The sequence below is a fragment of the Anthonomus grandis genome, chromosome 7 (assembly GCF_022605725.1).
Source record: "Anthonomus grandis grandis chromosome 7, icAntGran1.3, whole genome shotgun sequence".
In the NCBI taxonomy this organism is placed as follows: Eukaryota; Metazoa; Arthropoda; class Insecta; order Coleoptera; family Curculionidae; genus Anthonomus; species Anthonomus grandis.
The window spans coordinates 12,208,307-12,232,997 of record NC_065552.1 but is presented as its reverse complement, the minus strand read 5'-3'; the positions used below and the strand labels follow the sequence as shown (position 1 = coordinate 12,232,997).

The 24,691-nt window shown below is 30.0% G+C and overlaps 1 protein-coding gene across 7 annotated transcripts in view; it reads right to left on the bottom strand.

Annotated features, from left to right (window-relative positions):
- Window positions 1-24,691, bottom strand: part of LOC126738818 (teneurin-a) — a 1,182,227-nt gene that overhangs the window by 74,883 nt on the left and 1,082,653 nt on the right. For 6 of the 7 annotated variants that reach the window (XM_050444260.1, XM_050444262.1, XM_050444264.1 and 3 more), the window contains 3 exons: window positions 23,398-23,424; window positions 11,850-11,969; window positions 4,598-4,762 (listed from right to left, as the gene is read on the bottom strand). In XM_050444260.1, the coding sequence (XP_050300217.1) occupies window positions 4,598-4,762; window positions 11,850-11,969; window positions 23,398-23,424 (312 nt within the window). The remainder of the gene's footprint in view (window positions 1-4,597; window positions 4,763-11,849; window positions 11,970-23,397; window positions 23,425-24,691) is intronic. The other variant, XM_050444261.1, reaches the window with a different exon arrangement.

Below are 24,691 nucleotides of genomic sequence, written 5' to 3'. Positions count from 1 at the left end.
GAGCAATTTTAAAAAATTTTTGTAAACAGACTTCATATTTTATGTAGATTCGTATTTAAGAATAAAAAACACGTCATTCCATTTAAAATAAGGAAGTGACCCTCCCCCCCCTCTTAGGGGGGTGAAGGGACAAATGTCAAAAATATCACAAAAAGTGCCCCCCGGTATACTTGAAATGTCACCAAAATGTCAAAAAAAAAATTTGCAGCCGCTTTTGACATATCGCATTGTAACACTTTAAAAAACTCACCCTGTATATCGGGTCTGACCGATGATCACCTGCCACTTCGCTCTTCGTAATGGACATTTGTTCATCCGTTTTTAAAATCATGGCACCATTGTCTAACTTTTTCTTCAACCAAAACTTTAGGTCTATAAACTAGATATAGGTTAGGTTTGTTGTGAGTGGGATATCTTGTATCCCCCCACTGCGACCCCAGGTCTATTGTGGCTCACTACTAGGTGTTTATACTTCCCCAACCAAGTCCGCCATCTTTTGGAGTTTGATAATTTGACTGGGAGAAGCATTCTTAATATCTTCCGTTTTAAGTAAGGCATTGCCGAATATGACCTGCCTGATTCTCTCTAGTACCGGACATCTCCATAGGATGTGCTCTGTAGTTTTGTCTTTCATTATAGTCTACATCCGGAGACTTCCGCCAAACCAATCCTATTCACGCAGTCTGCAGTGGCCGGTATATATTCTCATTAGGGCTTTTAGGTGCTTCCTGTTCAGTTCCCTTATGGTATCAGTTTCCTTCCTTGTTAGGTCCAGTATAAAACAAAAACAAAAGTAAGGACACAAAGCCCAGTATAAAAGCTTTCGCATGGTTGTATCGTGGTAATTCCTCCCAGTAGTGCTATGCTTTGTTTTGCACCAGATTTGAGATTGTGTGTTTTGCCGTATTGTAGGCAATGCCTTGTGCTGGTTCTGGACCGAACAGGTTGGATTCTGCTCCTTTTTTGGCAAGCCTGCAGCCGCCTCATTTCTTGAATCTATATTAGGGTAATTTTGTTCCCTTCCCCAGCAAGTATAGGCTTGTTTTTGCAGACATAACTCCCGATAAATTTTAGCAGCTGACGGCCTCTTCCACACAAGAATTATATAATAGAACGCACACAGATGGCGGGGTCAAAGATTATCACAAACATTGTTTACATGCGCGAACAACCAGACGACTATAATTTTATAACTAAAAATAGTCATAAAATTAGAGATCTGGTTAATTTTGATATAGAATTCTTGCACAATAAAGCCCAGCTACCATTCGGAATTTAGCATCATAACTTATCTTCATTATGAGGTCTTGATAAGGCAATTTACGCCAGCAGCTTTTTGGAAGTGGAATAAATAGTCCGTTAAGTTCAATAATAGAAAATCTCTTCATGGAGGGATGAACTTCTTTCTTAAAGATAATTCTTCTTCTTTAACGATCTTCTATTGATAAGTCCAGGCAAAACTAGAAAAGTCATTAAAATACTTGAAAAATTCCCCTACATACTAATGGGATCAGAGTCATATGATAATGCAATCCAGAGCTTTGGCATATAAGAAACTAAATAATTGAAAGATCCTAAATACCACATAGAAAAATTCTGGGTAGACACAAATAAAAACGAGAAACGAAGATTATTATAGTTCTTTACTGTCAACTGCTAATGTGCTCAAGTATACATTGAAAATATAGATATATGCACTACGATAATGGAACGCTGAAGAATAAATTAGGGAAATTGCCAATGGATACAGCGTTTGCAAAATTAATAAACATGCCAATAACGTCAGGCGTCTTGCATCTCAGCTGGTTATCGATTGGTGTAAAAGAGAGCTCATAACGTAATAGCTAGTGCTGATGTTTATTTAATAGAATACATACATCATATCTAATTTTAATTCACTTTTTTACTTTGCTTTAATTTATATATTCGTATATATATCCTACAATATTCGGATATTTAAAAAAAAATCTGAACTAATAGCAAAATCTATGTTAAAGCGGGTTAGAAACTCAATAATAAATAGGCTAAATTAATTATTCTATTAAACAAGTATTTAGGAGTGTAGGCAATTTGGATTCTTTAAAGAAATAAAAGGTTATTCTAATACAATTTGAATCGCCAGCTGCTAACGTCTTACTAAGTAAGACAATACTGACTCATTGAGTATCATCAAATTTCCATGAGCAGTTTGGCGGATCACAAGAAGATCTCCATCTTTTGATTTATATATGAAACTTTATATATTAAACAAGAAATACAAAACTTAACACAAGTCTTAACAAAGGACAATAATGCGCTACTGCCAGTAGAGCTGCGTCGCCACACTGGCTCCCCCGCCATTAAGGTCATGATGTATAAAAAAACTATGACTAATTCGAATCAGTCAGCGTTTAGTGATTGGGATGCAAAACGTTAAAAAGAACTTTCATAACAAAATGGCTTAAAAGCCAGATTCTTAAAAGCAGATCGATATTTCTCAAACATTTCATTCAATATTCGAGAATGATTAGGATTCTAAAATGAATATATTTAGTTATTATATAAAATATTTAATAATTATTATTTATATATTTTATGAATTTTGCCATTCCGACGGATATAAATTTGAAGATACAAAACTTTTCCTACAAAGAAAGAAAACAGAAAAAAATATAAGTACCAAATTGTACATGAAATAATTTTAATTTTTGCATTAGTGTAGAAAATGTCAAACTGAAACGTAAAAAAATACAGAAAAATGCCAAAATATTTTAAGCGCTAAACTAGGGCCATATATGTATTATGCCACTTAAAAGACCCTTAACAAAATTACATATTTATGCATTTGCTTATATCTCACAATTAAAATTTATTAAAGGAATAGTAATATACATACTTTTAAGTTACAATATTATAATTACAAAGGATTTTGAATTGTTCCAATATTTTATTAAATTAATAAAAATATTATTTTAAATGCACACATAGGAACACACAAATTTTAATGTGTAATAAACAACTTGATTTAAATATTTTTTAATGTAGAAATTATGAAATATTAGTATAATGAAATATAAATATTGTAACGTATTTCAGGACACATTTTTTTCTGGAATAAACTTATTCCAAAAATACTCTCCCATATCAGAAACAAATTCTTTTTTCAACATCAAAACTTTGACCTGACTAGCATTGACTGTCATTTAATTGTTTACAAAATAAAGAACAAAGCTGATTAAAATATCATAAATTTTTTTTGATACCATATAATTTAAAAAAATACTCACAGTCAAAGCAAGCAAGTATACAAATTTTACAAAATTTAGACTACTAATTAAGAGCAAAATAGTACAAAATAATAATCAACTTATTTACATTTTCATAGCACTGCTATCCTTTGAAATTTGATCGATCAACATTTCCAGTGCCAAAGATGGGAGACATCCAAGTCATTATAGGGCGCTAGCCAGATAATGTTTATGATTTTCATCTTTGTAATCGGACTTCCCATAGTACACTATGTCGTTGATTCTGGTGACCACATAAAACGCACCTTCCCAATTCTTCTGAAGCTTTGGTTATTTGCCCTTTGTCCTGCAGGATTAAAACCGGTAGAATTTGCTATTATGTCATAACGTAATTTCATGATGTAACTTATTAGGTTTATCTCTTGCCTAATCATAAATGATTTGCAAATACTCTTATAGATGGTCGACATACTTATCAAAGTTTTGAAGCTTGTCGGGTCAAGTCAATCGGTTCAATAAAAGGTAAACGAAGTTCATCCATGAAGACTTTTGCCTAGCTTTTTCCAGTAGACTCGTGGACAGATCGTTATGCCAATAGAACTGGTTGTATACAGAATCCCAGTTGGTTTACTACAATTCTTAAATTCGTTTCAAATGTGCGATTAAATCTCCCAAGCATTCCATCTAAAGATATGGGCGAGTCTTACTCATTCTCAGCAACTAGCAAACTTGTGACTCAAAGTTCTTTTCGTGGTCTGAATGCATCCCACTTATGACGCTAACTGCAACATATTTCACGAAAATACTTCTTCCGGAACATACTTACTCCAGGAATACTCTTTTATGCCAGGCGACACGCTTTTTTGATTTTCAATGTCAAAACATTCACCTGAATCGCGTTGACTGACGCTTAATTGTTTTCAAGGTAAACAACGAAACTAATTAGAGTTTCATAAAACGCGGTCACTTTTAAAGACCCTCGAAAGAATTTGGAAATACCTTGGAAAATGTAACCCCATGAAAAAAGCAAATAGTACAAAAACTAAGAGAATATGTAACTTATTGACATTTTTTTCATAAAATATGAACACCAAACTTTTAAAACCGACCGCAAAAAAAGCATATATTATTCAAGCAGTTGAGTAGCAGCTTCAATACGTTTTGCATGCAAATTAGATGAGACCACAACAACAGCACCAAAGATATCGGCAAGTAAACGGAAAGGTCCAAACAAACTATATAAGCATATAAATTAATGATGTTATATCTGCGACTGTGTATTTTATTATTTAGAATTAAGTTTTACTTATTTATTTTATGTCCCGCATTAGTAGAAAAAAAACATTTTATGTACGATAAATAATGCTTACGTTATCAGATGATGACTTTCGCTATCCTCTGCAAGCTGCATATGAATCGGCGGTAAAACAATTATTTGATTCCATGGAACATATACTGTAATCGTCTTGGGCTTAAATGGAGATCTTTGAAATTGAAGTGTTACGGCTCCTCCACCATTTACCAATACGTCAAACCTATAAGAGAATATAAGCAAAATTACTAACATTGCAATAAAAAAGACATTTTCTTAAGAAATAAAAAACTCTTTTGCTTTCTTATTTGCTCAAGAAAACTGTGTAAATTTAAGACTATAAAAAATACACATCAGCAACTCTGTATGCGTAGGCACTTTAAATGTTCATTAAATACAGCATCAAAGACTTTGTACCCAATTTAGCGATAAACGCATAAACTCTCTGATATGAATCTTTGTTTCGTATAAGTCGTCCTTTCCAGTTTCACTCGAACTTTCTTTAACGATGTTATCAAAGTATTTACCAGTTCATTTAGCAATCGGTTAAAGGAGAATATCTGAAAGCTAAGCTCTCGCCTTCGAAATTGCTGTTTATCTTCTGTGTCATATTGGAAGTTTAATTTTAGGGAAAATATTTATGTTTAATTTACGTTGACGATCCCCGACAAAAACCATTGTAATTACAAAGAATTTCGCGAATATCTTTGATGCGGCTTCCTTTTCTCCGCATCGCCAGATACTGAGGAAGTTTAATTTTAATTAAGATTTTATCCCTCCTTGTTGCTGATTTTGTTAAGTTTTATTTTTCCAGCCTTTGTTCAAGACGACATTTTACGCAAACGAAAAGAATAAGAGTGCTTCAGTTGTGCCCATTGTTCAACTTGTTAGATTTTTCAGACTCAGAGAGTTTTAATCAGCTTATTAAATAAATATCTTAAGAGCTGTAGAAAACAAAAACAAATGTTTTTAATTACAAGATAACCATATCCAGTTAAGTTATGCACATATAAAATTAAGATTAAGTCTTTTATTTATAAGATGTTTACTTTACGTCTCTTGTCAATTTTACCAAAGGTTTTGATTTACTTTCTGTTTAAACTCCTATCTCCGTCTTCTTGTTTATATAAGACAGTAAGCAAATCTACGGTTTAAAATGGCAAAGCAAATATCTCGAGTTAAAATTAAGCTAAGAGAGACTGACTAAGCTGCATCCTTTTATTTAACGAAGTGTTGTCCTTTATACATTTCTTTTACTTTGTAGTTGCTTTCCTTGCAGTTGAGTAATTTCATCTCATTAAAATAAAACTTAAAAAGGATTTTAGTTCAGATTATGGATAGGATTAAAAAGCGCAACATCCGTAGTTTTGAGTTTGTACTGAAATGATTTTTTCGCTTACTAAAAATAGCAAGACTTTGGATTATTATGGTAGATATTAAGATTTTTTTAGTTGTTTTGAGCTTCCTAATTATGTATGTTATAACTGTGTTAAGAAGATGTAATCTGGGACGTTAGAGTTTTTTTACTAAAAGGAAAGGTTACTTTCTGAATAATGTATAATTAGAAAATAAATAATACAGTTCAAATGTATCTTGAACACTTATTCAAATATATGAGTTTTTTTTAATAAAACCTTTAAAATTATTATTAATGGTTTTAATTATAAAATTGGTTAAAAAACTGATTCAGATAAGTTGAACTATTTTATTTATTTTGATTTGTATTTATAATAACCACCAAACTCTTGGAGAGAATAAGATCTAGTTAAATGTTTATTAAGGCTATATTCTTGGGTAGTTTTTAGCTTTAATACTTTTGTGACATATGCATTTTATGAGTTAGTTTACGTTTTGATCAACCATTCTAAACACGTTGAGTGCCGCCATTAAAAAAAAATGGTCCCGGAGGCCGTTACATTTTTTATATGTAATAGTGCTTACAATTACATAATAGTTAAAATATAATTTTAAAAATAATGTTTTTTTATTTAAAAGTTTGTACTTTTTGGATTTTTTTTTATGGTGACACATTGGTCTCACGAGGCCTGGAAATAATTCAAAGGTTCAGGTGGCCGCATGAATCCAATGTGTCACCACGGTCGGTTATGTCCGTATCCCCACCGCACGCCAACAAGGAACGTGACATGCAGTAGCCCAAACAATATTGAGTGGAATGTAATCAAAAGATATGCGTAAAACGTGTTTGGTCCGCTATACTGGCCTTTAGAAGCGTGCGACGGATCGTTAGGAAATCTAATAATTCAGTTCAATTTAGTATTTGTAGTGAATAGCGGTTTTTGTTTCACGTGTAGTAACTAGCAATGTCGTACGAAGAAGAGCAAAAGCGCCTAGATACCTTATGGCAGGAAATGTTGTCAGATGAAGAAGATGATGCCTTTCAAAATGATGCATCTTCCGACAAATATCAACTATCAAGTTCCTCTGAGGAATCAGATGATAGTGAAATGGATTCGCCTCCCAGAAAAATAAAGCGCCAAACGAAAAAAATACAAGTTGATTCCCCTCGTGGGGCCACGACAACACAAGTTGATCCCTGTACATCTCGTAAGGGTACAAGCACACAAATTGACTCAATTAGTGAGGCCATAGAAAATGTTATACGATCATTGCCTCCAATTGACTCCAATGAAGAAGAAAATGATTCACCTGGAAGTGGCCAAATTACGGATATAAATTGGGTACCAGCGACTGGCCACTTTTTGAAACCAATCAAGTTTACAGAAAATCACTCGGGATTTGTTCCAGACATGTACGATAACTATGAAAAGACGCCGTATGAATTTTATAAAATGTTGTGTTATTGTAAGTATTTTTGAATTTAGTTTTTATTTCTATTATGTTACGCAATATTTTGTAGGTAACTGAAACTAATTTGTACGCTTCCCAGTCTCAACAAAAAAATGCTTATCCAAAGGCACGTGTGCATACCTGGAAACCAACAAATCACGAAGAAATTGAAAAGTTTCGTGGTGTATTGATGTGGATGGGTTTGTGTCCATTTCCAACACAACAGTCCTATTGGAGGAAAAAGAAAATCTACAAAAACCTTTTGCTAGAAATAATTTCGAGGAATAGGTTTCAACTTCTTCTGAAAATGCTACATTTTAGCAACAATGAGGTTATAACCAAAGATAGGTTGCGAAAGCTAAATCCCTTACTAAAAGAAATCCATGAAATTTTCCAGCGAGTCATTGTGCTTTCCGAATATGTCTGCATCGATGAAACCCTTGTGCCATTCCGAGGGCGATTGTCTTTTTTACAATATATTAGCAACAAAAAACACAAGTTTGGTATCAAACTTTTTAAACTATGCCTTAGTGGTGGTTTTACTTACGATTTTAAAGTATATTGTGGAAAATCAAAAGAGGAAAATGTTAGTGTACCAACCAAAATTGTTCTAGATTTAATGGATAATCTCTTAGATAAAGGAAGAATTTTATGCACCGATAACTATTATACGTCAGTAAGCTTGGCTTTGGCTCTTTTGAATCGCAAAACTCATCTTTTAGGAACATTGAGGGCAAATCGAAAATTCAACCCAAAAAATGTCACACAAAAGAAGTTACAGGTAGGAGAAACCGTGGCTGAAGAATGTAGATAAGGAGTGATAATTCAAAAGTGGAGAGATCGGCGAGATGTACTTGCACTGAGCACTAGACATGGTGGACGTCAAAAGAAGAGGAAAAGATGTGAAGAGGCCTAAAATTATTGTCGAGTATAATAAATATAAAGCGTACATTGATATCTCCGACCAGATGAAATCCTACAACTGCAGCCTAAGAAAGAGTCTGAAATGGTATAGAAAGCTAGCTATTGAAATTTTAACTGGTACAGCATTAGTAAATGCGTTTGTTTCTTACCAAGAAATTACCCAAAATAAAATGTCAATAACAACGTTTAGAGAAGAAGTTGTCGAAGGTTTGCTAAAATTAGATTCGCAAAACCCAACACTAGAACGTAATGAAGGTAATAAAGAACAACACCGCCTTGAAGATGTAGGATGAAATAAGAGACGTCGATGTGTAGTTTGCTACAGTAAAATGACCCAAGAGCTTGGAAAAAAAGTCGCTGCTTCAAAAACTCCACAAAGTTGCTTCAGATGTACGTCATGCGAGAAATTTTACTGCCTAGATTGTTTTTTTGAAGTTCATGAAGTTAAAAAATCCACTTAATTTTTTTATGTAATAAGTTTTTTTTCATAAAAAATATTACCTCTAATTTTTTTTAATATTTTGTATTTCGCTTTTGAGACAATAAAGCTTATTTGTAAGAATCTAAGATGGTTTTATTTCCAAAAAAGAGAAGAAATAAAAACAAAATTTAAAAAATCGTAACTACTGACCCAATTGTCCCGTGGTGCCATGTCGGCTTTACTATTCACTGGCCAAACATATTTTCGGGATCCCAAGGCCGCCTACTCAAAGATCCCATGCATTTAAATACGCTTTGTGAAGCCAGCTGGGCACCACGCGGCAAAAATTACACATCGATAGTATGAGACCACTGTGGCTTCATGCGGCCACATACTCCCAAAGCTTTACGGTCTCATACGGCACTCAACTTGCTAAGCAGTTCATTCATATTATGGTAAGAGTATCATTCCTCAATGTTTTTTATGTCCCTGTTTTCAAGTTACATTACTTGCTTTGAATTCAGCCTTTTGTTGATTAATTCTATAATTTCTTTAAAAAATTATAGCCGTCTTAATGTTCTTCTAGAAATATTTAAAAAAAAATAAAAATAGCGCAATGAAGCCTTAATAGCATAGCTAATTATGAACTTAAGAGTACAATGTATATAAACATCTATAGGACATATAAAAATCATATCAATACTATGCCAATTTGATCCAAGCAACAGTTAAAGTTCTGCATCGTTTTGAAAACTAGTATCAGGTAACCTAATAAGTTTTGAATATTCATATCTAAAACGTAGAACATCATATTACAAATTATTATAGTTAATTTAATTTTTATAGTTACTAGTTATTATAGTTCTAATTTTTCAAATCTTCTCACACCAAGTCTTTTACAATTTTATGTTTTCCACTAATTCTTTTATTGGCGTTTACTTAGTAATTGCTTATGGCAAGACTCCACCAATGTTAAAGACCAGAATCTGCCATGGCAGAATTCTGAATTTGTAGGCCTTTTATTTGCGTAAATTTATTGCTAGATTTTGTAAACTTGTATTTTTTTTTGTTTCTTCTATGCAAATAAAAAATATTTATTATTATTATTATTATTATTATTATTAATAAAATAGTGTGTTTTACAAATTTTCTGAATTGTTATTGAACAGAAATTGCACCTCATTTTGGAATCAAATAAAATATACAAAATTAGAGTATATATACTTTGTAAGTTAGTATTGAGTAAAAAAGACATTTCTTAAGATTATAGCTATAAGAGTACTCATTAATGCCAAATGTCGTTGGTGAGAATATTTACAGATTTGATGCGTCAATTTGACGTTTTATGAAAACGGAATTTAATGGAAGAAGTAGCGACATTTCTCGAATTATAAGAACTCGAGATATTTAAATTGCTGTTTTGCCGGTGCACTCCAGATTTTAGTGCTAATAGATGTGGATATAATAGGGACTTTATGATGGTTTCTATCAGTTTTCATATCTTCTCTAGAAGTAAGCCCATGTTGAACAAAAGTTGCTGCGATACTGATGCATATGCTCTAAGATTTGATAGTTTGGCAGATGTTGAAACCAATGGGCAGAAGGAGCCAAGTACATTCATAAGATATGTGCAAGATTATTTTAAAAACTTATTATATAGAATGATTTTTAAGTTGATACTTTTTTTTTAACTGTGTATAGAACTCGGTAAAATAAACATTTTTTTCAAATAACGTTGTTCAAAAAACCGAAAAATAAAAAAAATGCATTGCCAAAATGTTATAAAATGAGTCCAATACGGTCCTCTCTAATTTAAATAAGTTGTTCAAAGTTGTCACCATTAACTTCAAACGATTTGCTCGACGTAACCACTATTCCGTAACGGCACGCAATAGAGAAATCGGTTTTTGTCTAACTGTTGCCGCAGCCTGCTCAATATGTGCTATTAGTTCTTCTTGTGTGTCGATAGGCGTCTTGAAAACTAAACTTTATATATAACTCTACAAAAAAAAAGTCACATGGATTTAGGCCTGGCGACCTTGGTGGCCATGCAACTGGTCCATTTCGGCCAATCCACCGATTTGGGTAACTTATATGCAAAAATTCGCTCACTTCTCGTCTAAAATGGGCAGGTGCCACATAGCTTGCCTGATATTCAGTGGCACGTTTTCTAACAGAACAGGCAGATTATTTTGCAAAAAGTCCAAATAAATATCGCCCGTCAAACGGTCTGGTAAGATAAATAGTTCAACAAGTATCCCATTCACAATTCCTGTCCACACATTAGCAGAAAAGCGGTGTTGAAAATTGGTTCTGCGAATTGCATGGGGATTATCAACAGACCAAACATGCGTATTTCGAAAATTGTTAATTCCGTTTCGGGTAAATGTTGCCTCGTCCATGGCTAAAATTTTGTTCGAAAAATGTTGATCATTTTCATGTTGTTGTAGAAACCATTCACAAAACTGAACTCTGCGGGGGAAGTCTTCAGGCAGTAGCGCTTGGATACGTTGAACGTGAAAGGGATTAAATTGATTCTCGCGCAATGTTGTCCATACTTTTGTTTGACTTAATCCGACCTGCCCTACAATAACTCGAGTACTTGTTGTTGGATCTTCTTCGATAAGATTTAAAATTTGTTCTTCCCTATGAACATTTTATGGTCTCCTTCCTCTTCCTGCATGCCCACCACGATGTTCCTGTAAATCGCCAGTATCCCTAGCCCGTTGAATAAGATTTATAAAACTTCTGGGTGTAGGATTCTGGATTCCGCAAAGGAAAGCGGTCTGCGTATAATACCGAAGCAGCAGCAGCACTTTAAAGACACTCTCCATAAATAAGCAATATATCCACAAGTTCATTGTTTTCATAACGATGTGCCATTTTTAGGATTTGCAAATTTAAAATTAACAAAAATAAACCAAAAGTGTCTAAGACTAACTGATCGGTACAATGCGTTATCGAAAACAGACCCATATTCACTTTTTTTATTCTGTATGTCCCTTGTTTTTGAGTGTATCGAAAAAAGTTATTTGAAAAAAAAATATATTTTACCGAGTTCTATACACAGTTAAAAAAAAAGTATCAACTTAAAAATCACCCTGTATAAATAATGCGTGAATTAATAATATATTAATAAAAAATATTATTAGCTTACCATCCTCCCGGTCTAGTTAGAGTAAAGCCAAACTTGGACTCCTTATCTACAGCTACTCGTATGCCCACTATACCGAGTCCTTGAGGTGATATTACTTGGCCTCTCATAACTGCTACTCGACTAAATTAGAAAATAAATAAATGTTTCCATTTCTTCTCAAAAATGTTTCACAAACTTATACTAAGTTCATTAAAGCATCAGAAAGTTTTTATAAAAAAAATTAAACTTGAATCTTTTGTCTAATAAATCCAACAATAAACCATCTGATGCCATATTCATAATATAATTATAAAAAGTCTAGAGAATTAAAAACAATCGCATATAACACAAAAGTTCATCATGCACATAATTTTTATAGCGTAAAATGTTTTTTAAAGCGCTGTAAAATATAAGCTGACAAAAAACCGTAATAACGTAAAAATTATTACATTACTTAAATTTCAGCATAAAACACAATGCTAAGGGACTTCATGCTTTGATAGATTTTTATGGCAGCACAAAATTGCGTTTTACATTATTACGGTTTAATTAAAATTTTACACAGGCATTGTTACTAAATGAGCAAAAGAATCTATATTACAATAGTATTAGGGTAAATAGTTGTATAATATTATAAATTTTTGTAACATACTTATCACTATGATATGAATGAATATTTATATTGACAGGATAAATGGTAAAAAAAAATTAATTATTTATTTAAGTACTACTTACCAAGTTGCCATATGATTAGCTATTGGATAAGCTATTACAATAATAGTGTCACATCTAAAACGTGCATTATGCATGGCAAACTTTTTAATGTATGTTCATTTTAAAATTTGATGTTGATGTATTATAGTAAAGTCCAACTTAGGAGAAACATAGTTTTCCTGGAGATAAATCACTAGATTAAATGAGAACTGATATAAAAAATTCCAAAAGAAAAATAATGCAAATAATAAAAATATTTCATACAATCATAAAATAATAGAATAACATAAAAAGATGAGATATACAGCTTCCACGAAAACCAACGAAATCTGAAGGCTAGAAGTTAAAAAAGGAACAGGGCTCAAGAAAAAATTAATTAATGTCTAACTTCTGGGCTCAAAATACCATATTTTGGTCAAAAGGTGACAAGTTACGAATCTATTATAAAAAGCATCAAATTATAATAAAATAGATTTTAAATAAGGTTCGTATTATGAAGAATTATATAAAGCCAGCACAAGTTCGCTGAAAAAAGAATATATTTGAAGCACAAAGACCTCCAATAAGAAGTCTAAGTTAGAGGTATAATAGTTAAGGTAAACTGCAATTTTAGAAAATATAAAAAAGAGGACCGCTCAAATTATAATAAAGAGGTCCACTTAAATTTTGGCAGAATCAGTAAATGACTTTAAGAGGCGATGCTGGTATGCTATTATCAAGCTTTAAATTTTAGTTTAAACCTACTCTCATACAAAGAGCCTTTTACTGCGAGTGAATCATGTAGAACGCAATATTACTGTACCAAAAGCCAAAAGCTGGTATAGCTTGATGCAGAAATGAAATATAAGAATAAGCGAAACTAATTTTATCAAATCCAGGCTTCGTTGCAAACTATATGGGTGAAGAAATTCTTGAGGAAAAGACGTCAAATTTTGTTGATTAACATGGTTAACTGTAAGCATGTAATAAATGGTTAACTGAGAACTGTATGATTAGTACCCTGTAGATAGCCACATCGCAGCGACAAGCCTAGGAAAAAGAAAATGCCTGCGCTTTCATCATTCTTAAAGATTTATCATAAATTTAAAAAGTAGTCAACAGAAAATAAAAGTATTATATATTTTTTAGTTAGTTATCAGGAATGAAATTACTGAAAAAAACGGTTATTTGGTATTTTAGCTAGAAAATTAAAATTTATGTTTTTTCTATAAATATAGATTAAATAAAAAATAAATTAAAAAAAAAAAAGCCAGAAAAGGGATTGACTGGTTGAAATTTCAGCATATATTTATACAAAGGAAAAAATATGTAGTAAAGGCTTAGGTACTAAAGATAAATTAATGCTTTAAAGTGTAGGTCCACTATGAGTTGAAAATAAAATCATTGGCTTAACATAAAAAATTATGAAATAAGGTATATTAGAAAGTAAATATTAATTACTATTTTTGTCTCAGAATGGATTGAGTATATAAATCGTACGTGCGAAAGAAGACTGTTTATTATCAAAAGGCTTTGAGATTTAAATATCAAAGGCTTTTGATAATTTAAATTGAACAAACTGTGTTTTTAATTCTAGAAGAGTGTTACACATTTAGTCAAAATATTTCTTAAAAGATAGCGCGATATCACTAAGGTATTTTTTACAAATAGTGCGGCGCCAATATTCTTCAAGTAGTTGTCCAGAAAATCTATACTTTTTCAGTTGTACCTAACAGTCTTCTTCCGCATGCACACACGCACTACGATATATATATATATATATATATATATATATATATATATATATATATATATATATATATATATATATATATATATATATATATATATATATATATATATATATATATATATATATATATATATATATATATATATATACTATATATATACTATATATATATACTATATATATATTACTATATATATATATTATTATATAGATATATATATTTTTTAATTGCCTGACGGGAATAATAATTCTAAGTAAATAACTTTCTTTTTATTTGAATAATGCGTATAAAAAATAAAACTTCAAGGCTGCAACATGCACAATACATGTACAAATGTCGACACTCTTAAAACCTCAAAAATTCGCAAATGAGGTCTGAGCTACTTAAACTTGCCTGAAAACGACAAATTATTTAGTAGCGACATAGATGAATCAACTGGGGATCACGTTAATTACCCGACGCTGTCTTCACGCCCTTATAAATACTCATTATCATAGTGACACAGCAGTTAAACTTTAACAGTGTGTAGGTGAATATTGGACAAAATGCAGCGATGCAGTAGTTCAAGGGTCTCATGGGGTAAATTCATTATAAAAGGTGCTATATAGAGGATAGGGGTTATACAGAGGTTATAGGTAATGTGTACAGGGTAACTGGTTAAAGCGAACAGAATTATTAAAATTTCGTATAGGGTTAGTTCAAAGTTATTTTAAGGCATCTATGCAGCATCCCATTTATTGCTCAATGTATATCTCATAATATATTTAAACTCAAATTTAACCTGGCTTAACTTTAAAGTATAATTTTTAAATTATTTATTTAAAAAAAAATCAAATTAAGCAGGTGTAAGATTAAATTTTCATTCCTAAATATTTGTTTCTCCACGTATTAAAGTATTCTTGCTAGTATTATTGCCATATAATTAATAAAAATGCATTAATTAAATTTTAAGTCTTATTTAAGATATGTAGCTTTCCAAGTTTCAATATATATTGAAACTTGATACCCATCGGATACATATTATTGATATTCATCGGATAAAGTAATTTTATTTAATTTTTACACTCACGGGAAACAGAACGGATCTAGTCAGTGAGAGTGAGTTTTATCAATGGTGGGTCTTGCTTAGTAGATAAAAACAGAATCATTATTCTGTAGACTAAACTAAGTTACACAAGTTTTTTTTAGAGTTAAATAAATATAGTATTAATTTAACAAGAGTATCAATACCTTAGGGATCAGAAAGCACAGCAAAATTAAAGATTCTTAAAGGTTAATTGAAATTATACGAACTAATTCTCTATGATCTTCAATGGGGTTCTTCTTCAGGGTTATCTATTACTATATCCCTGACTCGGGAAGACAGAAGTACTTTCTGTAATCTTTGTTAACACCATCTTAGAAATTTGCTACGGACGATCTAATATTGATTACTATTTTCACTGAATAATAATGATGTTTATAACATTTACATGATAGGTATACTGGGTATTGTGTAATGCTGTTACTTTAAGAAAAGTCTCCATGATACATCTCTCTTGTGAATTTACTACAGAAAATAAATACCAACATTCAAAGCCCTGAGAAAATTCCAAAAAATATAAAAAAATCTTGGAATTCAAAATTGTGTAAAAAATTTGACAGAAATATACATAAAAATGTCACATTAAATGAAATTTTTTAAATCAAATTTAATTAAAGCTCATAAATTGAACATGCGAGTAGGGAGATCTTATTACTTTAAGTTTTAAAACGATTTTTCAAAAAAAGTCATAAGCTTGACCAACTTTAGCCATTTCTGAACTTCATAGATAGTCTAATTTATCATTAGCAAATAGCATAAAACCTATATTGTATTTAAGCAAAATCAAAATAACATAAGACCCTTTTTTGGCATTCTTTGAATATTATGATATAATCGCAAGAGTTTTTTTTTTCAATATTATCATATCTTTAATCTAACTTAATTTTATTGTTATACAATTAATTGAAAAATCACGTATATGCGCCAACGAACACCTGGAATGCGGAAATTAAGGTATGAAAAAGCAATTTCAAGTCGAAGTCACAAAAATTATTTTCTATAAAAATGAATTATAATACAGCGTGGTTGAAAAAACACTTAAAAAATTTAAATTTGATTATTCTTGAATAATTTTTAAAAATTATTACGTTTTATGCAGTTAAATTTTTTTGAGACACTACACTGCACAGGGAATCTTAAAAGCAATACAAACAGTAAATTTCAAGTTCGAATGTCAAGTATGATAAGACGTACTTTTATAACAAAATTATGGGCTGAGTAAAAAGTCGTATTATAAAGTGAAAAACAAAAAACATGTTTATCTTTAGGATGTATCCAATCTAATAAGATAAATCCAAGCTTTTAAAATTAAATTATCGGTAGCTCTACTAAACCTATATTAACGCAGTACGATGTTAGAGCATGCACGTCCATAATAGTTTTATCTTAGTTTTTTTTTACTTTATTATTTAATCAAAAAGTTTAATCTTACGTCACTAAATAAAAAGAATAAATAAAAAGTACGTAAAGAATTTCAAAAATAAATAAAACTGATTTGATAGGTCTCAAGATCCGGAAATGAATTTTTAATTTGTTGAAAAAAATATTAAAATTTATCGTACGATTAAAGATTGATAAGAAAAATTGATAAAATAAAGCAGTAAAAAACAAAGCACAATTAATCAATTACTCAATCAATTTTCTTGGTCGCTAAATACCAAAAAAACAAAAAAAAATATGTAACCTAAATTTCTCACCCGATCAATCAGATATTCGCAAAATGCATTATGACAGAAAAACGAACTAAAATATGTAATTTTGACCGCATATGACATAAGGCAAGTTTACCGTTTATATATATAAAAATAGCCTATATTAATCTATATTTAAATACTAAAATAGCATTATAGGCCACTATTTTTGTGATACTTATACAAATTGATGCTGCATAGTCTTAATAATTTTTACAACAAAATATCAATTAAGATATTATACAATTAATTCCACTTTAACCAGCTCTCCCTGGGGAGTGAGTTCAACACGTAGACAAAAGGAAGGAATTCGGTTTGAGCCGTCATATTACCAAGTGTTTTATGTTTTGTGGGTTTATTATTTATGTGTAGCTAATTTAGTGATCGATACAAGTTAAATTTGCTAAAGCACCCATATATCCCAAACAAAGTAATATTTAAAACTGGTATTTAAGACACATTTAACTTATATCTGTTTTGGATTGTTTGTATTGTCTTACCTTTTAGTCACGGTAGGTAAACATTACTGTTATAAAAAAAATAATAAAATTTATAAAAAAATATATTCATTTTTCTAGTGGTGAGTTGAGCAGACATTAGGTAGAAACAAATTTCTGCGTTATATTTAAAAAAAACTTAAAGTTTATTTAAGTTTTCTTTTCTTTTCAATGTGGGTTAAGGGTTAATACAGTAAGGATAGTCATGATATGATGAGTTATGAAAAAATATACAGATGCGCAGCGAAGAGCATACAGTTACAATGCAAAGTAAGAAGAAATACTAGCGAATCACGTAAAACAAATTATTTATCTGATGTGTTTTACTGCAGTTGCTAGTAGCATTAAGAAACAAATATCATACCAAAAGAAGCACGTTAAACAAATAACACACAAAGAACAATACATAAAATAGACAAACATAAATTTTTGGGTATGTGGGGTACGAGTACTGTCTGTAGGGCCTACTGGTCTAATCTGGAATTAAATATTAAAGTACATAAAAAACTTTGAATTATACAGAGTGTTTCACTCAAGCGTAAATCGCGGCTTTATGTCGGGAAATATCAATCTGACATCATAAAAGTGGGTGAAAAAAAATGCTAGAATGTTCGAAATTTGGCCACTCAGGGTATCATTAAGAGGTTAATAATTCAATTCTAATTTTTCATCATTTTAGTCGAGGACTCATTGGCGTACCGACCTCCATAAAGTAGGGGAAGGTAGTAAAAGTGTAATTGTTTAAATTGCTGTATCTTTCAAAATACTTATCCGACTTTGTTAAATTTGAAATAAGTATTTTAAATGATTTTTTATGGTTATCTATAGATTTATCTCACATAATTAATTGATTAGACTACGATTATGGTGTTTACATTAAATTATGTTTATATTATAAGCTTCCAAATTAAAAAAAAAATAATATTTTAACATAATAAGAAAAAGGGCAAACTGCGGTCTTTTCTAGCAAATTTATCGACTTTGTAATTCTACTATACTTTACATTTCGGTTTTTAAGTAAAAATTAATGTAATTGTTTTTAATTCAAATGACCCCCTCCTATCAATTTTACTAATATATATAATTTAAAAGTACTTCAGTTTTTTTTACATTTTAGATTTCTAAGTATATTAAAAAAAACAGGTATCTTAAGCTAACATTTTCTGAAAAAAAATAAAACTGAATTATTGACCTTTTAATTATGCCCCCTAGGGGCCAAATTTCAAACTTAACAGCATTTTCTCTTGACCGCATTTCTGATGTCAGATTGACAGTTCCCGATATATAGCTGTGATCCGCGCTTAGAGAAATGTTCTGTATTATCCATTTTTCTAAAACCAAAGGTTAAAAATATATAATCACTCGATCTCAAGAAAACATTACATTAATTAAGGTTAAAGCGATTGCGCTGAAATAAAAATGGCATTACTATATTTACTATTTAATAGGCTAAGTATTTTCCTTATTTATTGTATGTTAAAGGAATATCCAAAAATATAAAAGCCAGAAAATTATTTTAGAATCAAGGGTGCGATTTTGAGGTTATTTTTTATTACCCGCCAAGATGTTTGAAAAGAAAGCATATTTATTTCTTTTAGAAAAATGTTTTTTTTTTTAAATTTTCTCCACTGGTTTCTCATTTCAGATCTTAAAAGACCTAAACTACAAAAAAATTAAATAGTACTGTAACTGCTTTAAAAAAAATTAGGAATAACCTTCAAAGCCTAAAAGAAATTAAAAATTACTTACTGCTAACTGCTTGAGGCAACAAGGAATGAGAGTTTTTAAAACGCCTTTAGATTAAGGGGTACTTTTTTGTGCTTATGTTCAATTATCTTATGATCTGAGAAGAAGTTTAAAAAGGAGACATAATTTATTTCCTTATTCCAAACCTTAAAAGACCTCAACTGCCTCAAAGAAATAAAATATGACGATACTTACTGTGACAAAATAGGAAATGACTCTTAACGCCTTCAAGAAATTATTTAAACTATTTAACTGCTTGGAGAAAAGAAAAAATGAGGAAAAAATTAATGCAATTTCCTAAAACAATACTAAGGAAGCAAAGAAAATATTTTATTCCACTCAGAATCATTTTACACTTAATACAGGAAATTCCCTAAGACACTAAAGAATTTGAAAAGAAAACAAAATTTATTTCTTCCAAGTAGTTAATTTATATACCTCCAAATTCTGAAAAATAAAAAAATGAGAAAGACCTTCTACTTGGACATCCGAAACTACTTGGACATTCTTCTTGGACACCCGAAAGCAAAATAAGAAAATAATCATAAAGACTATCTCTTATTTAAGCACGATTATATTACACTAATTTCAGAAGATTGTCTTATTATGAAGATTTAGAAAAGTACTTAGAGAAAAGTTATAATTTATTTTCAGGGAGTTGAAGTCTTTTCAGTTCTTTTAGTAATTTCTTAATTAAAATCGGTAAAGACCTCAACTGCCTTAAAGAAAAAAAAACTGCTAAAAAAATGAGAAATGACCTTTAACAAGTTTTGGGGCTTGGTCTCGCATAGACTTGTATCCACTTTAATGAGCGTGATATAAACTTATCTTTTCAGATGGGTAACACCAAGAAGACTGCAGACAGAAGAGGTTAATCCCTATGTCGAGTCATATGAACTGATAAAGCCAATTTCATCTACAGGAAAGATGGACAACTTTCAACAAAAATCAACAAAAATAGCAAACTTTAAGACGACTTTCGTCGATACATTTTTATCAATCTGTATGCTTCTGTTAAAATTATTTTAATAGGACAAACAGCGAAAAAGTCAATTTTTGGATAGCCATTAAATATATAAACAAAGAAGTAATTTATGTGAAACATATAATCGCTTTTACCTTAGTTTACTGTACTATTTTCTTGAGATAGAGGCTTGTCTTTTCACCTTCTTTATCACTATTTATTATTAACAGTTATTTTCTTTTTCTTTTTACGCTTATTTTAATTAATACCAATATTGTCTCAAAATTCTAAGTTACTCTAATGTATTGCTTAACTAAATTTTGATAAAAGATATAAAATTATTTCTTAATACTATTATAAGTTCTATATGAATAATAAATCGAATCAGTTTAAAATTTTATTAAAAGATTGAAAACAAATTAATTTATGTAAACTCTGTACATTGCATAGTGTCAAGAATTCCAGATTTAGATGTTTACGTCAATCTACGTCAATTCAACTAATAACGTTTATTAATTTAAATAGTCAAGTTAATAAATTTTTAGCTTTCCTAGATTTTTTTATTACGTAGTTTTAGAATTATATATTTATCGTGACTAACTACGAAGAATAGAAATTAATTTGCAATTTAGCACCATTGCCAAGATATTACTTTAATAAAAGGAGGGCCATGTTATTCCATTTCCATGTTTATTCTGTGGAAAATCTGTCCAATGAAAAACTCTATGTTTTTTTGTTTTTTTTTTAATATCCCGACTTCTATAGGTACTAATATTTAATAATTTAAAATAATTGTTTTTATATTTTAAATACTTATATATTTTAGTTGAATTTAATACAAATCTTTTGCATTTTATTATGATAACAAAAAATTAAAAATTCTTAAGCGAGTTTAACATTTTCGTAAAAAAATATAAAAATGTTCCTTCTTTGTAAGAAATATTTTCAATTTTAAATATTTAGATTTTTAGTTTTTATAATAACAATTCTCAATAATATAAAATAAATCCATTTTTTTTTCTTTTAGTTAAAAGTTCCTAAAACGTCTCTAAAAATTAATTTTCTTTAAAAATTGTTTACTTTGTCGGTTTTATTAATTATGTAGATTCTTTTTATTTTTCTGAAGATTAACAAAAATGAAATGAATAAACAATATAAAAAAAATATATAATTGTTATTATTAGGAGTAATGATTTATAAATTTTGTCTTCATGTAATGGTTATCATGAGTTGACTGTTGACCTACTTAAACGTTAATCTTTTCTGGTTTTATTTAAGATTCTTAATGTATAATAAATTTAGTAAGAATTTAATTAGTTTATTAAAGTTTGCTTTTGATGGTATATATTTATTTTTCAAGTTTCTAGGTGAAAGGCACTTTTGGCAATTATAAATTACAGATATATTAAATGAACGTAATATTATCAATAAAATAAATGTTTATGCAAATAACCTTAAGAGAAATAAAAAGAACATAAATAATTATTGCTATTATTATTATTATTATTACTATATATTAGTTTTATTTTTTATATAGCATAAAAGTAACAAAAAAGCTTTTCGAGTATGCCAAAATATAATTGAGCCGCTCAGAGGAAAAGTGGTATAAAACAAAATTTTAACTTAGCTAAGATAAGAGCTTCCTAACGTTATTCCCCTCAACATAATGGATTCGTTTGCTTGAATAGTGGTATAAGTCAAGGCACCACGCTGTTCCGATGTCGCGCCAGGTCCTACTCGCTTTTTCTTGTTTAGTCAGGTTTTTTAGTGTTATGGTACGTAGTGTGTAGATCAGTTACTGTAGCTAAGAAAAAAGATATGATAGAACTTCTTTAGTGGATTCCCCCGATTCAGCATCAGTTCTTCCTGGACTTACTGACAAAAGAAGATGCTGTTGACAGTGGTCCATTATCCCATTCTGATGAAGATTAATTTATTTAATAACTTGTTCTTACTTTCCTTACTGTAAGTTTAGTATGTAAGATAAGTAGTAGTAATGTTTTGCTCTTCAAGCTCTATATTTTTTGAACACTTTTATCAGTAATAGATTTCATAGTAAACATACTACAGCTATTATTTTTCTTTGGTTCATCAGTTTTGTGAAATTTGGTTAACTTTTACTAACTTTAACTAAAAGTGATATAACTCTCCAAGTTATACCACTTTTCCGCTATGTTTTTTGAAAAAAACTTACTGGAAGAATGACATTGGGCGGCAAAAATGTAATTAATGGGCGCAATCAGTAAAAATGTTTACCATATGAAATTTTAGTACAGGGTTATTATAAATATGTACAAAAAGTAAAGAATATGTTACTGTGATTTTTTAATTCATCCAGATGCAAAATATCAATTTTTTTAAATTTCTACTTTAAGGGAGTTAGACCACTTTTCCTCTGAACGGCTCAATTCTAATCGACAGCAAGAATAGGTATTCACCTTTTTGAAACCATCAAAAATTTAATAAGATATCTCCGTTTCTACAAATGGAACTGTGCCATATTGTTCTGATTTTTCATTAAATTTAGTAAAATTAATTAATTTTTTTTGTTCTTATATATGCCCTGAAAAAAATGGCGGCAGATATTATTACATGTGCGATTTTTAAAGGTTTTAAGGCTTAAAATTAATTCAGATGAGCTTGAAAAAGAAGATACAGAAGTCTTGTTTTGGTAAGTTTTATTTTTTAAAAGTGCTTCTATCAGCCAGATTTAAAATAAACCAAAAAAGAGCGTTTTTAAAATTAGAAAAATAGTTAGGTTAGTATTTTAAATATTAATATTTTTTAAAAATAAATTTGAAACTTTTTTGGCAATTATTCATATAATTTATTTATTATATTTCCTATTCACAATTTTCCTATTCACAATAATTAAACTTATAAAATATTCATTTATCCATAATTTTAAACAAATAGTAAGGCACTACTCGTCAAATATCCCAAAAATTAAACACCAACGCGTATATTTCTTTTGACCTTAAGTTGAATTGACGTAGACGTACCACTCAAATATGCGGTAGTAGGAGAATGTCTGTAAGTGGGGTGGGTGGACTGTTGTATGTGGAACAGGCAAATAGAGATACATGGTTAAACTGACAAACAGACAGAGAACGAACATGGGAGTTAATGCTGCGACTTACCGCGGTGTAAAGGAGTTCCAGAACTCGCTACGGGTTGCAGCAGCGACACAGAGAACACAAGAGACAGGACAGTTAACTAACCACACTCCGGAGCAATACTATGCGCATGACATGTTTATTTTATTCGCTTTTAAGTTATTTTTTAATACTTATTTTTTTCTCGAATGCATGAGGTGATGTGACGTTCATATTTTTATAGTTTTAAACATTTTTAAAAAATTACATAATAGATTAATAATAATACATATTACGTTATTCACTTTTTCAGAAGCCAAAAAGAATACGAAAAGAAAGGTTCTTCCTATTTAAGAAAAGGCTAGTTGCAATTATAAGGTGCAAGTACATATTAATTTCAATATTTTTTATAGCAAATTTTTACTTATAATATTTATATTTTCTACGTATTATTAAATTTCTTATGATTTCTCTAATTTTTTTAACTCTGAAAATATTCTCAGATAAATCTAAATGGTGAGTAAGACATTGTGGAATATTAATTTCATTCCAAAATATTCAATTCGATATCAAAAATCGTGATACCAAACGAAACGAATGCATCAAAATACGAGCTTTTTCGTCATTGATCTTTTATGGAAATATATAAGTCTTACTCTAATATTCTTTTATTAGTTTTTTGAGTATACTTTAACCTGCAGCTCAAGAAATTTACCTTCAATTTCCATTCATCATGACATAGGATCCTGGCTACTATCTTATTTCATTAATTCATACTTATTTTCCTTGTTTCAATCAACCTTAAGCATTGAAACATCGCCAAACGAAATGTATCATAAAAACGTGTTTCGCTTCACGTTTCGCTTTTATGTTAAGAAGAGTATAAGTTGATTGGTAAAACAACACGTTTTTATTATCCTTGTTTAAAGAGCTTCAAAAAGAAGCTTTGAAATTCGTTTCTGGTTGGTTCTACACAGGTTAGTTTATTTTCTTCTTTACTTCTTTCCTTTTAATATTTTACCCTTTTACGTTAATTATTTCTTTTGATGTGTTTGGAAAGAAATAAAATCAATAAATTATTACTGAAGCCAGAACTAAGGTCATGTTAGAAGAAGTTGTTTTATTATCAGGTATATTTTGGTTGTTGTTTTACTTAAAAACTCAAAATGGATTAAGCTTTCCATGATGTTTATCTTTTTCAAGCAAAAGGTTAAAGAATATTGGATATATGTGTTGACCTTATTTGTTTCTTCTTAACAAAAAAAAAAGCTTAGTTAAGGTAAATAATATAAACCGATAAAAATAAATAATGTTAACCTTAAAAGCATCATTAAACAGT